The following is an 18,336-nucleotide window of genomic DNA, read 5'->3' on the forward strand; positions in this document are numbered from 1 at the left end:
TGAAGCATAGAGTATAGTTTTATGTGTAGAAATTCGCTAAAATTGTTATGAATAACGAAGCAGCAGCAGCTTCTCATTGATCTGCAAAAGCCATTACTCATATGCAAGCTGAAGTCTTGCTAAGTTGAGCAGAAAGTGTTTTGTAAACTCACGAGACACAGCAGCAAATATATGATTGAAATGAACAGATACAACACAGCAAATAAGTCGAACAAAAGATGTAATTATTCTACCAAAAAAAGCCTCTGGAGAAGAGACTAATCATTAATCAATGCAAGAAATTACTAGTTCATGAGATAAAAAGACTATATCTGAGTTGCAAAAGAATATGACCACAAAATAGAAAAGAATATGCTCTGAAGAATAATACAGCAATCAATGTGGAACTACGAGAGGAAAAAATTACGTAAATGGTAGGCAATTTGCAGACAAGGAAGATAGATATGAAATCAGCAAGTAATCAACACAACTACAATATGGAGATCTCCCTAGGAACATAACATACAGAGATTTGCAGACTCAGTTGACATCCTTCAATCTTTTAATTAATGCATCAAGAGATTTCTTTTTCGTGTTCTGCTTAGCTCCCCTTGTGCCAAAGGACCCAAAAAGCCTGTCTGTTTGATCCTTCATCTTTTCCGAGATAGTAACAACTTTGCGGTAGTCCAAAGCATTATAACTTCTCTCTCTAATAACTGGATTCAGGAAATTTTCTGGATGATTGCTCAAGAGTAGATTAACCAACTGCCTGGACTCGGCCAATGCTGCTTTCAACTGACCAGCATCTGCTTCAGATAAGAGAGGAGCTTGGTTTTCAGCAAATGATTCCAACATCTGGATATCGACATTAAGAGCCATAACAGCATTCACGTTGAACCTTTTAACTGATTCCCCTAGTAAAGCCCCAACAATCATCTCTGATATATGACACAGAACATCTTGCAAAACTCTCTTGAGAACTTGAACAGGCAGTATCTGCTGGGCAGTAGAAGTTAGTGTTTCAAGAAAAATAATCACCTCATGCACATATTCATTTCCACTCTGCAGAGGCTCATCGGCCATCCAATTCACATTCTCAATCAACAAAAGGAAACCATCAACCTTTTGCTTAAGCAGACCCGAAAGCATCTCTTCAGCAGCATCACGGGCCTTAGTCAAAGGGAACAGTCTCCTCCCCCTCTCAGCCATTCTCAATGGAATCCCTGAAAGCTGTGCAGCATGACGAAAGAAAAAGTCGCAAGCACGTTCAAACACAGCCATATTAGCCGCCATCTGCATTGCTTGGGTAACACCACCGATAGATGTATTAATGAGCTTCAACAGGGCTCCATCCAGGACTTCAGTTAAAAGCCGATCCAAGTACTTCTTCACCACATCATAGAAATCAAGCTGACCACCATGTGACATAAAACTAACTGAATCCTCGATAAAGGACCGCACAATTCTACAGCAATCAGGAACTGTACACGAAAACGGTGCAACATAAGGAAATGCAGGCATAATATTTGACGTCTGTAACTGGAATGACAACACATTCATGGAATACTCATATTCCTTTTTCATATACATCTGCTCAAATTTATCTGCAGCAAGAGCCTCAGTTATCTGCTTTCGACAATCAGACAACAGGAGCTCATGATACTTATCCCTGTGCTTGCTCAAGACGTCTAGCAAAGCCTCAACAGGGTATCCATATCTACGCAACGTCACACTAAGCAAACTCACATAGTCCTTGATTAATAACAAATGATTCGCAGTTTGCATTCTAGAAAACTGATCTTCCAAAACAGAACACATTTTACTCATAGCAGTGTCCCATAAATTCTCCACCTCCATTTTGGAAACCAACTTACCACCAGTCCTCAAGACTCGATCTTCCACGATGAAAAAACCAGCAATTTGGGCAAAAAATGTCTGATGAGATTCAAGGAAGGGCGTCATTGAAGATACCTGAAAATCTGAAGTCAATTGAAGCTTGCGATTCTCAAAATAGTACTTTTTGAATCGATCTTCAAGTCCTAGAGTTTGGTTTATGTGATAAGCCCTATACAACGGCGTCAAATCAAACCCTAACATTCCATTGCTGTAACCATCCTTTCCGTCATCACTGATCCCATTGAATCCGTCATCGTCTTCTTCTTCAAGAGCATAAACACAATCCCGAAGACTGAGTCTACTCTGCTCCTCAGCTTGTCGTTGCTTGATTCTGAGCTCTTCTTCTCTCTGTCTCGATGCTGATGCTTGTCCGATAGCTAGTTGCCCTAAATTTCGGCTAACTACACGGATCTCGACAAGCCAATCACCAAACTCTTTGGTGATTCTCCGTTCAATATGTGAACGAATCGCAGGGATCTGCTTTTCAAGCATTCGCCGGAGAGTAGTAGACGGTGTTTTGTTCATGAACTCTCTCTCAATCGAGTCCACACACTTCAACGCCATGTAAAAATTGTTCTCTGAAAGATGACGATTGGCTCGGGAGCAAAGCTCGACTAGCTGAACGCAAGTCCGAAGCGATTGGATAGCAAGAGTTATGTTTTTGCATTTGTTTCGAGCTTCAACGAATGAGTCAAGAGTGGTAAGCAAAGGCACAGCGACGGACTGAAGTTGACTGTTCGAGTTTGACAGAGACGATTTAAGAGAATCAACATCGGAGAGCAGAGATCGGAGATCGTCAACGGCGGTGATAAAGTCCTCGTAGTGTGCTCTACATACATCCTCAATTTCAGATTCCTTGGATCGCGCAAAGTGACGGAGATGAAGAAGTACTGTCTCCGGCTTACCGGAAGCAAAACCCTTGCGCACAAAAGGCCCAACATCTTCACCGTTGCAGATGGCGGCGGATAAGAGGACCTGGTCAAATTTGTCGGCGGAGTCTCCGTTTTCTACCGCCGGAACAACTTTCCGGCGCATCTTCGACGTGTTCATCGCCAGCAGTGTATCTCCGGTCACCGTTAAAAAGAGTAACTGCTTAGACTGACGGGGCCGTTACACACGGAGGGAATGTAGGGAAGAGGAAATGAAGACGGAGAAAATTATTGACAGGAAGATATAGCTGGGAGACATTGAAATGAAAAAGTAATGATAAATGGCCCGTGTTTGACTATTTTACCCTTCGTGAATTCCAAAATATCTGGCTGAGACAGGGGTATAATAGTAAGTAGGACCAATCTTTTTGTAATAATTAAAGGCAAGTATTTGGTGATTTATCGAGTAATTACTAGTGCAAGTAAAATAAATTTTTACATTCTAATTTTAGCTTCTATAAAATAAATACCATTAGTTGGGAGTTTTTTTAAAGTAGGATCGTTCAAAATTAAATCGTAATTGATAAGTCAATTACAAAATTGATTTATTGGCTTATTAGTATTGGATTATCGAATTAATGGTTGGTGAGCATATTAAAATTTTATAGTTAACGGTTTATCGGTGCGAAGACGGATTACTCAGTTTCCAGTAAACCGTTAATTCGTTAAGAATTATCGTAGTTACATTTTTATCGTAAGCATATTTGTTAAGTAAATACTTAGATGCATGCACCCTCTAATTTTAGACTTTCATACGTGTCTTAAAGTGATTTACAATTACTAAATTACTAGCATATGTAGGGCTAGAAAAATTAGATTGTTTAATCGGAAAAATTATTTTGCTTGATGCGAGATGAATATATTGGTAATTGAAATTGAAAGAAGGGAAGAGGAAATGGTGGAGCCAGTGTTTTAAAAGGCGGAGCGTGAGGTGAGGCGTTTAATACGGTATAGGGCGAGGCGTAAGCCCCGAGACACAGGGCATAAGTCTCATGGATCTACGATGCGTAGTCTCATTGTATTCAATTTTATAGCTTTATTACTAATAAAATAAGCAAAAGTAAACCTTTCAATGATTTTACAAATAAATATTTATTATTAACCTATAATATATAGAAATTATATTATAATTTTTATTTGAGATAAGTATTAATAATCAATAATGAAGAAAAATGTATTATAATTACTATTTGAGAAATGGCATTACAGCAATAATAAAAAATATGATTTATAGTTAAAAAAAATAAATTAAAAACTCTCGGGACTACGTTTTTTAGAACTTACGCCTTTAATTTACGCCCCGAAGCGTTTTTGGTACGCCCCGCCCCAAGATTTGCCCCAAAAACGTTTTTGAAAACACTGGGTGGAGCTAATACGCTGCCTATAACTGTCCGTTAATTCATAACCAGATACTGAACCAATTGATAGCTTATTGGTTGACTAGAAAATTAGTATACTTAAATTCGGAATCTGATAAGCCAAACTCTTAAGCATAATTATCCATCTGATTCGTCCAATAAACAACGCTTTTTAAAGAGCAACTTTGAGAGGAACCAACAACGTAAGTTGTGGAGCAGTGAAACGCTAAAGGTGTTGAACTCGAGTTTTGAATATGAAGAAAATCTTATTCAAAGTGTCACTATCTAAAAGATCTTGCAACGTGCAATTCAAATTTAATTGATATTTTAATGCAGACACAGAACATCAAATGAGATATAAAAATAAAAAAAGAAAAAGAAAAAAGAAATACACCAAAAAAAAAAAAGAGTCAAATAGGCGTAACAATTTTTAACAAAATCAAGCACAATTCATTCAACCCGACCTAACCTGTTTAAGTTTGAAATGGTTATTAACCCGTCCATTTGTTAGCTTAGCCCAACTCATTTTAACCCATTAAAAATTAGGTTGATATGTAGCCCAAATTTTTTATTTTTGAGAAATCTTGTAAAAAATATTACTATTAAAAACCTTTTTATTTATTTATATGTTATTTATAGTTATAATAAATGAAAAGATAGTTTTATTAGGTACTAAAAGCTTATAATATAACAAATAAAACTATTAGGGGTCGTTTGGTTTGAAAATGAGTTATGATGGGATAAGTTATGTTGGGATAAGTTATGTTGAGATTAGTTATGATGGGATAAGTTGTGTTGGGATTATTTTTTATTGAGTGTTTGGTTTGTTGTATTCAAAATAATAAATTTTAAGAACAATTTATTTGTTTACAAAAATGCCCTTCATTAATGTAAAAAGTGATATAACAAAAGGGTTGAAAGAGACATTTTTGTCATTTACCTATTTTATCCCGGGATAAGTTATCCCGGGATTACTATACCACCCAAAGAGAGGGATAACTTATCCCGGTACTAATTATTAATCTCGGGATAAGTTATCCTGAACTTGCCAACCAAACAACAAAATAAGCGGTACTATAATTTAATCCCGAGACTATTTGGTATTATCCCTCACACCAAACGACCCCTTAAAACTTAGTAAAAATTGGACGGATTGGGATCTGATCCGCTACTAGCCCATTATCTAACTTGTTTTGACACAACCTATTTTGGCCCAAACAAATTTGGATTGGGTTGGATCTTGACCCGTTTATTGTCTTGACCCATTTTAACCTGTTCAAATTTAACCCAACCCACCCAATTGCCACCCCTAACCAAGTGTCATTGAAAAATAGTTTCACAAATGAAGGACTAAATTTGGATAGGGTAACATAAGGTTGAATATAAATATCGAAAAATCAGAGTGAAGTTAAGCGGATTGATTTATTTGGTTTTATGGTTTTGATTTTTCAGCTTGAATATGATTTTTTAAAAAAAAGTTTTGAACGTCCATCCTTAGGATAAAATAAATTAAAATTAACAAATGAACGGATCAAATTGATTGATCAACAATTCCACTAATTACTTAAACTAAAATATATGGGACAAAACGAGTTAAAACCTCAGCTCATAAATTGTTTGACTAGGTTATTCCCAAATAAGGGGTGAAATTCCTTGATGTTTTCATGAAACTTGCCTAATGTAAAATTTGCAGACTAATACACTAATACATAACTTATACGTGCTCGAAGAATAAACCACCATATATTCATTGTCAACAAAAAAAATTAAAAATAAAATAATATATATATATATATATAGTAACATTTGTACATTAATATAATTTTAGCAATTATATAGACTTTCTAGAAAACTATTGGTTCATCTTTTCCTTATTATTCAGCCTGCTCCTTGATGGATTTAGAAAATTCTATATCAAATTTAAAGTGGAAATTTGACCAATATTTAAGCGAATTCTTATTGGTAAATTTTCTAAACAAGTTGTGGTGACCCATCAAAATTTTATGGCCAATTCAAACAACTTGTAAGGACTTGTGATCCAAATGGCTAACGATTTGTCAAGCCACAAGTTCTAGTGATTTATCAAAATTCATAACAAGACAAGTTTTGCTCATTAATTTTTAATTATTAGAGTTTATGATTAAATTTAAACTATTTTTTTTAAAACGGAACAAAATTTAAATAATCACATTAAAAAAGTTCCTATTTGTGTAAATTTACTTCACATATAATATCTTGGGCCTATTGGGCTGTCACACCAACCAAGCCCATTAAAGTTCTGCGTATTAGGGTTTTATTCAAAAGGGATTAAAAAGCTTCTTCTTCATATTTTTCCATTCTTTGAACAGAAAAATCTATCAGCAGCAGGCGGCGGCGGAGAGTAGAAGCAGCAGGCGGAGCATCATCATGGTGAAAACTCTTTTTCCTTGAATCTTCCTATAGCTTTTACGCTATTTGTTTTCACTGACGCCATTGTTTGATTTTGTTATTTTGATTTTCTATTTAGGGTATCGATCTAGTGGCCGGAGGTAAGTCCAAAAAGACTAAGCGCATTGCACCAAAATCCGACGATGTTTATCTCAAGCTTCTCGTCAAGGTATTTTATTTTACTTTGTCTTTATAGATTTAGTGCATTTTTGGTTAGTATACTGAGAATTGTATGTTGAGTTGTGTGAATAACAGTTGTACCGATTTCTTGCACGGAGGACTGGTAGTAAGTTCAATGCTGTGATACTGAAGAGACTCTTCATGAGCAAGATCAATAAAGCTCCATTGTCTCTATCACGTTTGGTTACTTACATGACCGGAAAGGTATTGCTATTCATCCATTTTAGCTTTGTTTCACCTTACACTGTTTGGATAGTTTCATAATTGTGAATTCTTGTGTTATATTGTATTGATTGTATCATTTTATGTTCTTATATACTGTTATCTATCAATAATTTGAATTATAAACTTACAAGTAAATAGGATACATGGTAGAGCTAGAGCTACCAACTGTGCCTTTATTTAGTGTACAATACAAGGTAACAACCGTCCAAACAAGCTGCTAGTGATCTGGGATTAAACACATTTACAGTGAGCAGTTATTAAAATGTTCTTGCTTTATTCTTGTATAGTTAAATTGTTCTGTCTTGTATACTTGCTGTGCATGAATGGTATTAAAGACGGCTTGTGTAGCATTTATGTTAATGAAATCGCTAAAAAGAAATAATATGCAGTGATTAGGACTAAAGTAGTAAGGAATTGACATATCAGAGTGAAGAATATAAGGTAATCCTTATATTATTAATGCACTTTTAATGCACTTTGTATGCCGGACAAGCATAGATAGTCTTGTGATAGAAATTTACGACTGCCTTATTCCATTTTTGGTTACTTATCGTAGGATGACTTATACTCACCTGGATAAGTTATCCATTCTAGTGGGTGGAATAATAGAAGTTTCAGGATTACTATGAAAATGACAAAAATACTCTTGAGGTCGCTCAAAACTCTTTTTCTACTGAATAAGGTGGAGGTGGAGGGTTATCTTTGTATACAACTTTTCCGAATGACTTTTTTTTTTTTTATTTCTTATTCTACATTGTATAAAGTGATGCATAATTTTACATATACTGCAAAGTTGTGTCTCATGACTGTTTATGCAATGCTTATCTCTGACTCAACCATGCAGAGTTTTATATTAGAATTCAAATGTTAGATTAGTAATCAGAGTTATGTTCAAGGATTATTTCTTCTTGTACAGCAAAGCAAATGACCCTTGGTATTACTGAAGAACACTAAATAGTTTATCTGAATTGACTTGTGTATTATGATAGGAGGACAATATTGCTGTTATTGTCGGGACTGTTACCGATGATGTTCGAGCTTATGAAGTCCCTAAAATCAAGGTTACTGCATTGAGATTCACTGAAACAGCTAGAGCTAGGATTGAGAAGGCTGGAGGAGAATGTTTGACCTTTGATCAGCTCGCTCTCAGAGCCCCTCTTGGGCAGAACACAGTATGGAACTCTGTCCCCTCATCAGTTTGTATTTTTATGCCTTTTCTTTCATCAATACAGTCAATAATTAGCGAACATGCTGTAGTGGTCTTCACTAGTATAATAAATTGAGGTGTGTTTAGAATTGTGGTTCGAATCACTGTTCCCTCGACCTGCATATGAAATGATTATTCATTCATGGTAGAGCAACGTTGGCTAGTTAACTGGTCTGAATAGAAACGTACTGCTAGTCCTTCGTTCTGCAATGCTTTCTTGATATTTTTTCCTGTGTTCTCTCAGGTTTTACTTAGGGGTCCAAAGAACTCGAGGGAGGCTGTTAAGCACTTTGGTAAAGCACCTGGTGTCCCGCACAGCCACACGAAGCCTTATGTTCGTGCCAAGGGAAGGAAGTTTGAGCGAGCAAGAGGAAAGAGAAATAGCAGAGGCTACAAGGCTTGAGGAAGTGCAGATGTTTGAATACACATTCATAGAGTTTCTATTAGAAGTATTTCCCAACCTACTTTTACCATTATAGTTTCTTGTTGGATTTTCTTATTTCAACTTTGTTTCTCTTACACACTCCAGCATCATATTGCTGATTTTTGAATGTGTTTCTTTTCTGTTTTGCGAAATTAATCTCTATTTAGAGGGAGTGATATCTTTAATTTACCAACAAGATTATGCAAAATTAATCTCTATTTCCTCATTTTAGTCATCCTCTGATACATTTTTATAATAAGCTATACATTTTAAACTACATATTTTTACTAACTTTTTATATTCTTTTCACTGTTTTATACTCGAAACAACACTTGGATTATATAATGACAATATTGACCATCTCCAGCCCCACTCTATTTTACTCTCCATTCTCTATATTTGGAGAGTAAAATAGAGAATTGAGTCACCAATCGCTCTCTAAAAAGCTCTCTATTCTCTATTTATAGAGAGGTGAATAGTAGTTCTCTAAATTTGGAGAACTACTATTCACCTCTCTAATTCGTTTTTTATTATTTTAATATTATTTCTATTATTTGTAACTAACATATTGTATGTTCATACAAGGCTAAGATTAAATTTTTAATATGCGTATTTCTTTTTAAATATAATACAATGTTTTTTTAAAATATATTATTTAATATATACTACTTTCATCCCGAATAAATAATATTTTAAATATATTTTTTTCAATTTTCGTCACTGAAGAGATAATTTGATATCAACTATGAAGAATGCACAAAATTTAAATGATAAAATGAAAATTTTAATTTAATAATACAAGACATAATAATTTAAATACAAAATAACAATACAATACATAACATAATGATTTTTAAAATCACAACAATAATTTAGTAATTCGGTAGGTTGTTTTTAGATTTAACAATATTCCGAAAAAAGATAGTGTATGATCTAGAGAATTGTTGTGTTTGTGATTGCGGTTGTGCTTATTGATTTCTTTTTTCAATTTTTCGTAGTTGTTCTTTAAAATTTACAATAAAATATAATTTTATATTAAATAAATAATTTTTAAAAATAATAATTTTATATTGCATGAAAATTATATAGGGTGATTATTTTGAAAAAAGAAAGAACAAATTTATATTATGAAATAAGCAAATGAAATAGAAATAGAAATAATAATATTATATTGAGGAGAGAGAAGAAAATTCTTTTTTAGAGAGTAAAATAGAAAATTGGATTGAAGTTGATAGTCTGAAAAAATAGAGAATTCTATATTTGGAGAGTAAAATAGAGTGTGGAATTGAAGATGCCCTTGGAAATGAATACATATCTTCTTCACTAATTAAAAGTAAAAATATTTCATTCATCCCATCACTAAAAGAAACAAATTGAAGTGAGTTTTAGTTAATTGGGCTTCAAAATAGTTATTGAATATGAGATAAAATTTTTATTAAAAAAAGTATATCAAATTACATGCACCATTTTGTTTGGCCTTCATTATTTGAAGAAGCATAATTCCTACTTTCTCATCTTTTTCTCTATTATGTATATTTAGAGGAGAATTAAATGGGGAGGGAAATTAAAAATAGTTCAGTACATAGATACAAAATTCAAATAGGATAAGGCAATATTTTTTTTGGGTTCTTCTTTTTTACTCAGATTGTTGCAATCTTTTTTCTCTTCTCTACGAATTCAAAATACCAAAACGGACAAATCGCTCATGGAGCAGCAATATCCTTCCTCAAATTAAACCCCATTAATGTCATGTAAAAGAAACTTGTTTTCTTAAAATCTGCAGCGATTTCATTAAAAAAATATATTTGATTTCCTCGCTGCTGGAGCAACAATTCAATCAAAAACATGCAGCGAGTTCTACTTAGCATCCCACGTTCAAGCAAGATCCGGGAAATGGTTGCATCCCTAGAGAGTGTTGTAGACCGCCTTAAAGAAAGGGTTCAAATCCCAATTTGAGTTAATCAAATTAGAACACAAACAATCATAGATGAAGGGAAAAAAACACTTACAAGCAAGGGAAAACTAGTAAAGATGAAAGTTTGGGATTCTGCAACTCTCTTTAACACTGACCTCATTAGCGATTTGTACGTTTTGATATTTTAAAAAAATCAGTGACCCTTTATGCATTTTGAAGAAAGAAATGACTCTTTCTGCTCCGGACTCTTCAAAATCCCATACATAACTTATTAACTTTTAGATTTAACATACAATTGGTCTTTTAAAATTTGTTAGTATGTATTATTTAAATATTTAAACTAAGTCATCATTCAATCATATATTAAACACCTAATAGAATGTTTTAATTAGACACTTTTTATTTGAATTATAGAATTTTTTTACGTATATTTTTATTAGAAGTTTACGTGATCAATTGGAACCAGTCTTAATTCGAGTTTTTAAATAAAATATCTTGATAGGGTTAAGAAGTTTACTAGTACTAAGCATAAATTTTATAACAATTTTTCATACGAGATTACTAGGAAATAAATATTTCATTTGACTAGAATTATCGAAAGACATATTCAATAACATTTACTCTGGGAAGAAAATGAAAAAAATGTACATATTATCTTCATTTTAAAAATAATTTATTTAAAAATATATTATTGAGCTTCTGCAATTATTTGTAGAGAACCATAAAACTTAACGAGGACCATACATAGGCGGAGTCAGGATTAGAAGTTTGAAAGTTTAAACTTTAGGATAGAAGAGAAAAATATTGCAAAGCATGCTTTAGGATAGAAGATGAAAATATTACAAAACATGTTTTTTTATTAAAAAAATAGAAACTTTTGTTGATATAATGACGTTCGAACCCACAACACTAGTGTAACACACACATATATATAGAGTCAACAAAAAAAATATTAGGTTCGTCCGAGCCCACAAACCCCCCACTTAGCTCCGTCTCTAAGACCATATATTATTTTGTTAATACTTTTAAGAAGTTGTAACTATGAGAGATGAACAAATAATTATTTTCACTTTAATTTGCTTTTCCAAAAATATGTCCAATACACTCATAAAAAATTGTGAATATGCACCAGTTTGTTTGACCTTTATTATTATTTATATTAGAAGAAACATCAATTCCTAGTTCTTACTTTTTTTTTCTTTTCTCTATATTAGGTATTTTAAGATGGTACCTACTCCTTAAATCTCATGCATCACATATAACTACTCCAATATTATCAAAGGATGTGACTAGATTCTTTTTTAGCAGAGAGCGATTTCCTTCGAATGATACCTACGAAATACGAATATGAAATAATCAAATACTAATATAAGTACTAAATTTCAGGTAGAAAACACTCTCTACTAATTCTTGCTGGTATCTTCTTCTTCTTCTTCTTTTTTGAGAAGAGGGAATATCTAAAACCCTTCCTAAATTAGTATCTAAATGTAATACTACTACTTTATCACGTATTAAAATGTTATAATCATAAATTAAAAAGAAAAGAAAAAGACTAAAAGCAAAACTTCTCAACCCCCACTCCCCCACCTACTTTTTTTTCTATTTCCTTAACCCTCATCACCAAGTAAAAAGTTACCTTATCTTTTCATTTTCTAAATTAGACAAATATTGTTGGTAATTATTTTTTAATATAGTAAACAAGTAAAAATAAATTTCCATTCCTGTTTATATGTTGTTCTTACGAATAATAGATGATCCTTAATACATGTCATTTCACAAAATCAATATATAAATAACACAATTCTTCCTATTTTACTCTTGAAAGTATGAATTTGACCAACATAGAAAAAATAAATAGCTAATTCATCTTCATTGGTCAATTTAATTAATCAAAATTAATTAATTTATGTTTATTTATTGAAAATTTGACTTCAAAAAAAATACTTCCTTTGTCCCTAATTACTTGTCTACTTTTCCTTTTATAGTTGTCCCTAATTAGTTGTCCATTTTGACAAATCAAGAAAGGACAATTTTTTTTTACCTATTATACCCTCAATTAAATGACTAATTACTTTGAAAAATGTAGAACTTTTCATCCACTTCATAATTAATAGGGGTAAAATGGTAAACTCACTATGTCATTAATTGTTTTCTTAATATGTGTGTCAATTCAAAAGTAGACAAGACAGAGGGAGTACTAAATAAGGACGCATTAATAAACTTATATAATTTATTAAGAACGTAAAATCTAAAATGGTACCATATAAATAAAAACGGAGGGTACCATTATTATTTCTTGTTTGTTGCCATGCAATTTTCAAGGAGAGAGCAATTGATGAAATCCACTTTAGATTCTCGTCAAAAGCAAATATCCAAAGCGTGTAGTTGGTGTGGCCGGCTAAGCTTAATAGAACAAAGATTTTTAAAATTTGTGATTGAAAATATTTTAAAAAATAAATTATAATTAAAAAAATAAATGTGTATTACTTTTTTTGTTTAGTTTTGATTGATACATTATTTAAAAAATAATTAATAAAATAATAATTTTACTACATCATTCATAATTATTATAAGTCATTTTACTATTCAAAGAATGAATTGAAAATAATTATTCCATAAAATAAAAAAATAGATATAAAATAGCAAATATCACTTAATTTTTGAATCTGAACAAGTAAGGTAAACGTCTATTTTTAGTATAATAAATAAATAAAAATGGATAGAATGAGTATTTGTGTAATTATTAATCATTTAATGAAAAGTAATAAAATAAATAAATTAAATTATTTCTAATTATAAAAAAGATGATTTTTTAAAAACGAATTTGAAAAAAAAAAATATGCTATATAAATTGAGATGAATTTTTTTTTTGACATTTTGAAATAAACTAAAAGTGAAATTAAGTAATAATTAAAAAAAATAGAATATATATTTGACCAGTTAAGTGACCTTGGCAATATACTATCTCAGAAATGACAATCAGCAGTGTCCTTACCGTAAACATGTGTGCTTGCCGGCCTTTAGAGTTTAGGGTATTTTCAGGATTCACTCAAAATCATCGTTTGATTGGAAACAAGTTACTTTGATTTAACATATTTTCTCGATTCATTTTTATTTGTCACATTTTGATTTGGTGCATCCATTAAGAAAATAATTATTAATATATATATGTTATCAAACTATTTCTATTAAATGATATTTAATATTAAGACTTAGAAAATGATTTGAAGAAAAAGTATTTAATGTTAGTGTAAACATGAAAATATATTATTGTTTTTTCTTCATATTATTAAATACTTTGCGTCACAAAAATGCTCACATATTCCTACTGTTACACAATTAACAGAGTAAATATAAATTTAGTAGACTAAAAAAAATGAAAAATATTTACATTTAAATATTTAGCCAAATATTTTTAATCATCGTACAAATAAAAACTCTACACCACAAGTGTGTTGTCAGATGGTAGTTAAAACAAACTAAAGTTTTATCTCTATCTCATACTAGTAGAAGTTAGGGTGGTGGAAATGGAAGTTATATAGGGGTAGATAAAAGATGATAAAAATATCATTAATTTATAATATCATTGTCAGATTTGTACTTTTTTCAAAAAGTTTTTTTTTTGGTGGGGGGTTGGGGGCATGACAATTTTAATTGCAATATTATTTCATAATGTTAAGTTTAATTATTTAGTTTTTAATTATTCAAAACGTGTGATCTTAATTCTTAAAATTAATAAAATAATTATTTTAAATAAAAAAAATAAAATGAAGAGTCAGTAGTTCTAACACCTTGAAGAATTAATTATATCACATAAAATAAAAATTATAAGTTACATATTTAAAAATATATATAAAAATCAAAATGATTAGTTTGAAAGTATTGAGCCTCTTCGTTTGCTATGTTCTTGGTTCAATAGCAATTCAATTTCTCCTTGCGTCTATTAATAGTATCCTAACAATTTGTCAATTTCTAGCCTATAAAATAATTTAATAAAAAAAAATCAAAATCACATGTTATGACTATTTGGAGGTTAACGGTAAATAGTCAAATAACATGGAAGCCTATTTTTTTTAGGAACGAGGCTTTTTAGCTCAACATTTTTTGGCCCACTAGCCTCGTAGACCTAACCTTAGGAGTTGTTTGATATGACAAATGATTATAATTTTAAAATGAAATGTAGAATCATTTTTTCTATATATAATTTAAAATATTAGTTAATTTTAAAATTATTTACTTCATTATTTGTATTATAACAAGAAAATAAATTATCTCTTAATATACGAATTTAAATGGTCGACAGCTGTCCACTAAAATTAGGCCTAATGCATATGCCTTAAAAATCAACGCATAGAGCCGCCCTGCCTATGACATTTGCAATGCGAAATGAAAGTTATTTCATGAAATTAATTGTAGCAAACCAAAGCTAAAGAAGTAAAAAGAATAAATTGATGTGAATTGAAGTAAAAACTAATATATATATATATATATATATCAAATTAAAAATATTTTGGTACATTTGATATTTTTCTAATTTAGGATCATAAGAAAAAAATTTCTTTATTTTTTATAAATTTTATATCAAGTCAAACTATGTTATTATTATTTTTAGAATGGAGAGAATAATGACTATAGAAAACTGTCATTCCTTTTGAGATTAATTTTTAAAAAATGTGTCATGTACAGTAAAATCTCATTAAATTAATATAGGTGAGATCATAAAATAGTATTATTTTGTAGAGGTATTATTTAATCAATAAATTAGTATTTATTAATTTAAAGAGTGTTTTGACACTACAAAATTCAAATCAAAGATGGGATCTCATAGAATTTGAATGAATCCACTTGTGAAAACGTCATTTATGAACTTGAGGTCATGATTAATAATCTCAGTTACCATGTTAATTGTAACACCTCAGAAATTTTTTCGAACTAAGACTCGAACCATTCATCGTAGTGCGTGAGATTTTGCCAAGACATTAAAAATTTTTCAAGTGTTAAGGTCACTAGATGTAGCACCTTGAGTTCCAAAAAGAATTAAATTGGAAATAGCAAAATCTAAAATTTTGCAAGTTATGCTTAAGTATGAGTTTTGGGTTGACTTCAAACGACCATAACTACTAGCTCAGGATGAGTTAGGTGTGCTACCAGATACCGTAGAAAATACCTTTGAATTATCTTTCCAACGCCACCGAGTTTGCTGAGTTTCAAGGTCAGACAAGTGAGATATGACCTTTTGAAGTTAGGCTGTCCAGTTAAGGAAAGTTAACTGGAAATAGTAAGGGGTATTTTGGTCTTTTCCTTACCGAATAAGATTTAATTCATTTTTAGTAATATTTTAAGGGTCTAATCCTATTAGGTTCAGTTTTCATATCCTAAAATTAGCCTAGGGTTTTAGTTGAGGGTTCAAGAAGAGAAAAGAAGAGAAAAAAGGAGAAAAGAGGAGAGGATCAATCGTTTGTCGAGATTCTTACGTATTGTTGCGGATTTTCGCCATGGGATTAAGCCCTAAGAGGTATGTAAGCTTCCATAGTGTTGCGTTTGTTCACCCACACGCCAAACATGTTATTTTCAACGCAAATTTCATTCTTGAAGTTGAAAGATTAGAGTTCTTGATAGGTGTTCTTGAAGTTCATTCTAAATCTTGTTGTGTTAGATTTTGGATGATTTCTTGAGATCAAAGTGAGTGTTTTAAGAGATGTATTGAGTATATTAGAGTGTACTTATGTTAAGAAATCAATTCTAAGTGATTAGGGAAGAAACCATTCGATTCTAGGCGAAATAGGGTGAGAAAACGAGAAAATAAACTTGCTGAATTTTCTGTGTTGGGGAAGAGCACCCAAACCTACCTCTGAAGTATAGGGGTTGGCGCCCCGCGCCACCCATAGCGCCAGGGTCGCTGCCCCTTCTAGTTTGTCGTCGGTTACCCCGTTTGAGTTCGTTTAAAGTGCATCTTCACTCCTTTTCGATTCTAACTACTCTAAGCTATTTTTAAACACCAAAAATCATTCCTAACATGATCATAACCTTGAATTTATAAATCAAATTTAAGGTAGAGTTGAGAGTCAAGTTTGGGTGTTCTTTCAAACCTTTGGTAAGGTCTCGTAGAGTTTTTGATGAGTCTTCTACAATTACTAGTAACTTGTTTCAAGACTCGAGCAAGTGAGTATGAGGATGATAAGAATGTATTCATGAATCTATTTTGTCATCATGAGATCCTTCATATCATGAACCAAAACTTTTGAATTCATAATTCACATTCAAGAGAAAGTTGAGAGTAAAGTTCAAGTAAGCTTTTGAGTTCAATTGTAAATCCTTTGAGATTAACTATAGATTTGAACTAAGTTCTGAGAAAGTAAGTAAGAGAATGAGAAGAGTCGTATACATGAGTCCATGTCGTTATGTAGACCATTGAGTCGAGTTGTTTCATGCCCATAATTCCGCATGAACTTCGTAAGTTGAGCATATTTCAGAGAAGTGGTATCTTCAAGTTTCAAGCCTTTAAGTGCTGAGTTCCTAAGCCCTTTTGAGAAGTATCTTTGAGTTCTTGAGTTAAGAAGTTCATGCTTATAATTCCGCATGAACCCTTTGAGTTGAACATTCTTTAAATGAGTAGTATCATTGAAGTTTTTAAGTTTCAAATATTGAGTTCTATCTATGGTTATTGAAAACCTTGCATTGAGTCATTCACGTCCCTAATTCAGCATGAACTATATTTTAAGGAGTCTTTTACAAATGTTTTAACTTTGTTTTAAGACTTAAGCTTTGTAGTTAAGTAAAGAGTAAGAGTAAAGTCTTTTATAAACGTTTTAACTTCGTTTTAAGACTGAAAGTTTCAAGTTAAGCAAAGAGTAAAGAGTTGAGTTCATTTCTCAAAAGTTATAAGGGAACTAAGTATTCCCTAAGAGTTTATAAATGTTTTTTACATATTTGAGCAAGAAAAAGGAACATGATTCTAAGATAGCCTTTGGGCTAAGCTTTGAGTAATTATCTCAAACTAAAGAAAAAAGTTGTTTTAAAAACATATGAGCTAAAGTATATTTTGGGAGTAGTATTGAGCACCAATATGGAAATGCGAGTTCATATTAACTTAAGTCTTCATAAACCATGTAGTCATCATGGGTAGTAAATGATCATACTTTTTAGATGAATCCTTAAGATGCTTTTAGCATAGACTAGTGGATCAACTAAGTTAAACGTTCTATATGACGACAAAGTATAGGACAATTCTGACAGCGTGGGCAAGACGCTGTATCACCACTTAGGCTTATAGTGGTGGTTGTCGGTTAGAGAAACTACCACAGAAGTTATTGTATCCTTATATACACAGTTATTTGTATTTTTACATACATTTCAGAGTTATGTTGTATCATTGCATACACACAGAGTTGACAACATGCTTTTAAACAATTTGTTTCTTTATATTGCACTTGTTTTAAATTGTTTTATATTGAAATGAGTTCAATTATATTGAGTTGAGTATCCAGAGTTGAGTACCCAGAGTCGAATACCATATCTTTTAGTTGAGTATCTTATCTATGAGTTGAGTATCTTATCTTTGAGTACTTCTGAGTTGAGTAAATTTGAGTAGTTTGAGTGTTCCTTGAGTTGAGTAAGTTTGAGAAGAGGTAAGTATGTTTCCTTTTTATTAAAGTTTAAGCTTATGTTTATGCTTTAGAATTCCTCTTACATGCTCGTACATTCCACTTACTGAGCCATTTGGCCTGCATCTTCTCATGATGCAGACACATGTATTCAGGATCATCAATTGGAGTTTCGTTGATACATCCGGAAGT

The 18,336-nt window shown here is 31.7% G+C and overlaps 3 protein-coding genes across 5 annotated transcripts in view; 1 reads left to right on the forward strand and 2 right to left on the reverse strand.

Moving 5' to 3' along the window:
* The window catches only part of LOC125871081 (60S ribosomal protein L18-2), a 271,584-nt gene extending 262,825 nt beyond the window's left edge, over positions 1-8,759 (forward strand). Inside the window, exons 2-6 of one of the 3 annotated variants that reach the window (XM_049551675.1) lie at positions 6,542-6,567; positions 6,668-6,758; positions 6,845-6,973; positions 7,984-8,166; positions 8,446-8,759. In XM_049551675.1, coding sequence (XP_049407632.1) covers positions 6,566-6,567; positions 6,668-6,758; positions 6,845-6,973; positions 7,984-8,166; positions 8,446-8,604 — 564 coding nt within the window. In that variant the 5' untranslated portion in view covers positions 6,542-6,565 and the 3' untranslated portion in view covers positions 8,605-8,759. Of the gene's footprint in view, positions 1-6,440; positions 6,572-6,667; positions 6,759-6,844; positions 6,974-7,983; positions 8,167-8,445 lie in introns of those variants that run through there. The other 2 variants (XM_049551674.1, XM_049551672.1) reach the window with 2 other exon arrangements.
* Positions 1-18,336, reverse strand: part of LOC125871041 (piezo-type mechanosensitive ion channel homolog) — a 320,324-nt gene that overhangs the window by 14,483 nt on the left and 287,505 nt on the right. The window lies entirely within an intron of this gene.
* On the reverse strand, positions 289-3,051 carry LOC125871047 (exocyst complex component SEC15B). The gene has a single exon (XM_049551634.1). The coding sequence runs from the start codon at positions 2,923-2,925 to the stop codon at positions 520-522; it is 2,406 nt and encodes an 801-aa protein (XP_049407591.1). The 5' UTR covers positions 2,926-3,051; the 3' UTR covers positions 289-519.

Source organism: Solanum stenotomum, chromosome 7 (genome assembly GCF_019186545.1).
Source record: "Solanum stenotomum isolate F172 chromosome 7, ASM1918654v1, whole genome shotgun sequence".
NCBI classification, from domain to species: domain Eukaryota; kingdom Viridiplantae; phylum Streptophyta; class Magnoliopsida; order Solanales; family Solanaceae; genus Solanum; species Solanum stenotomum.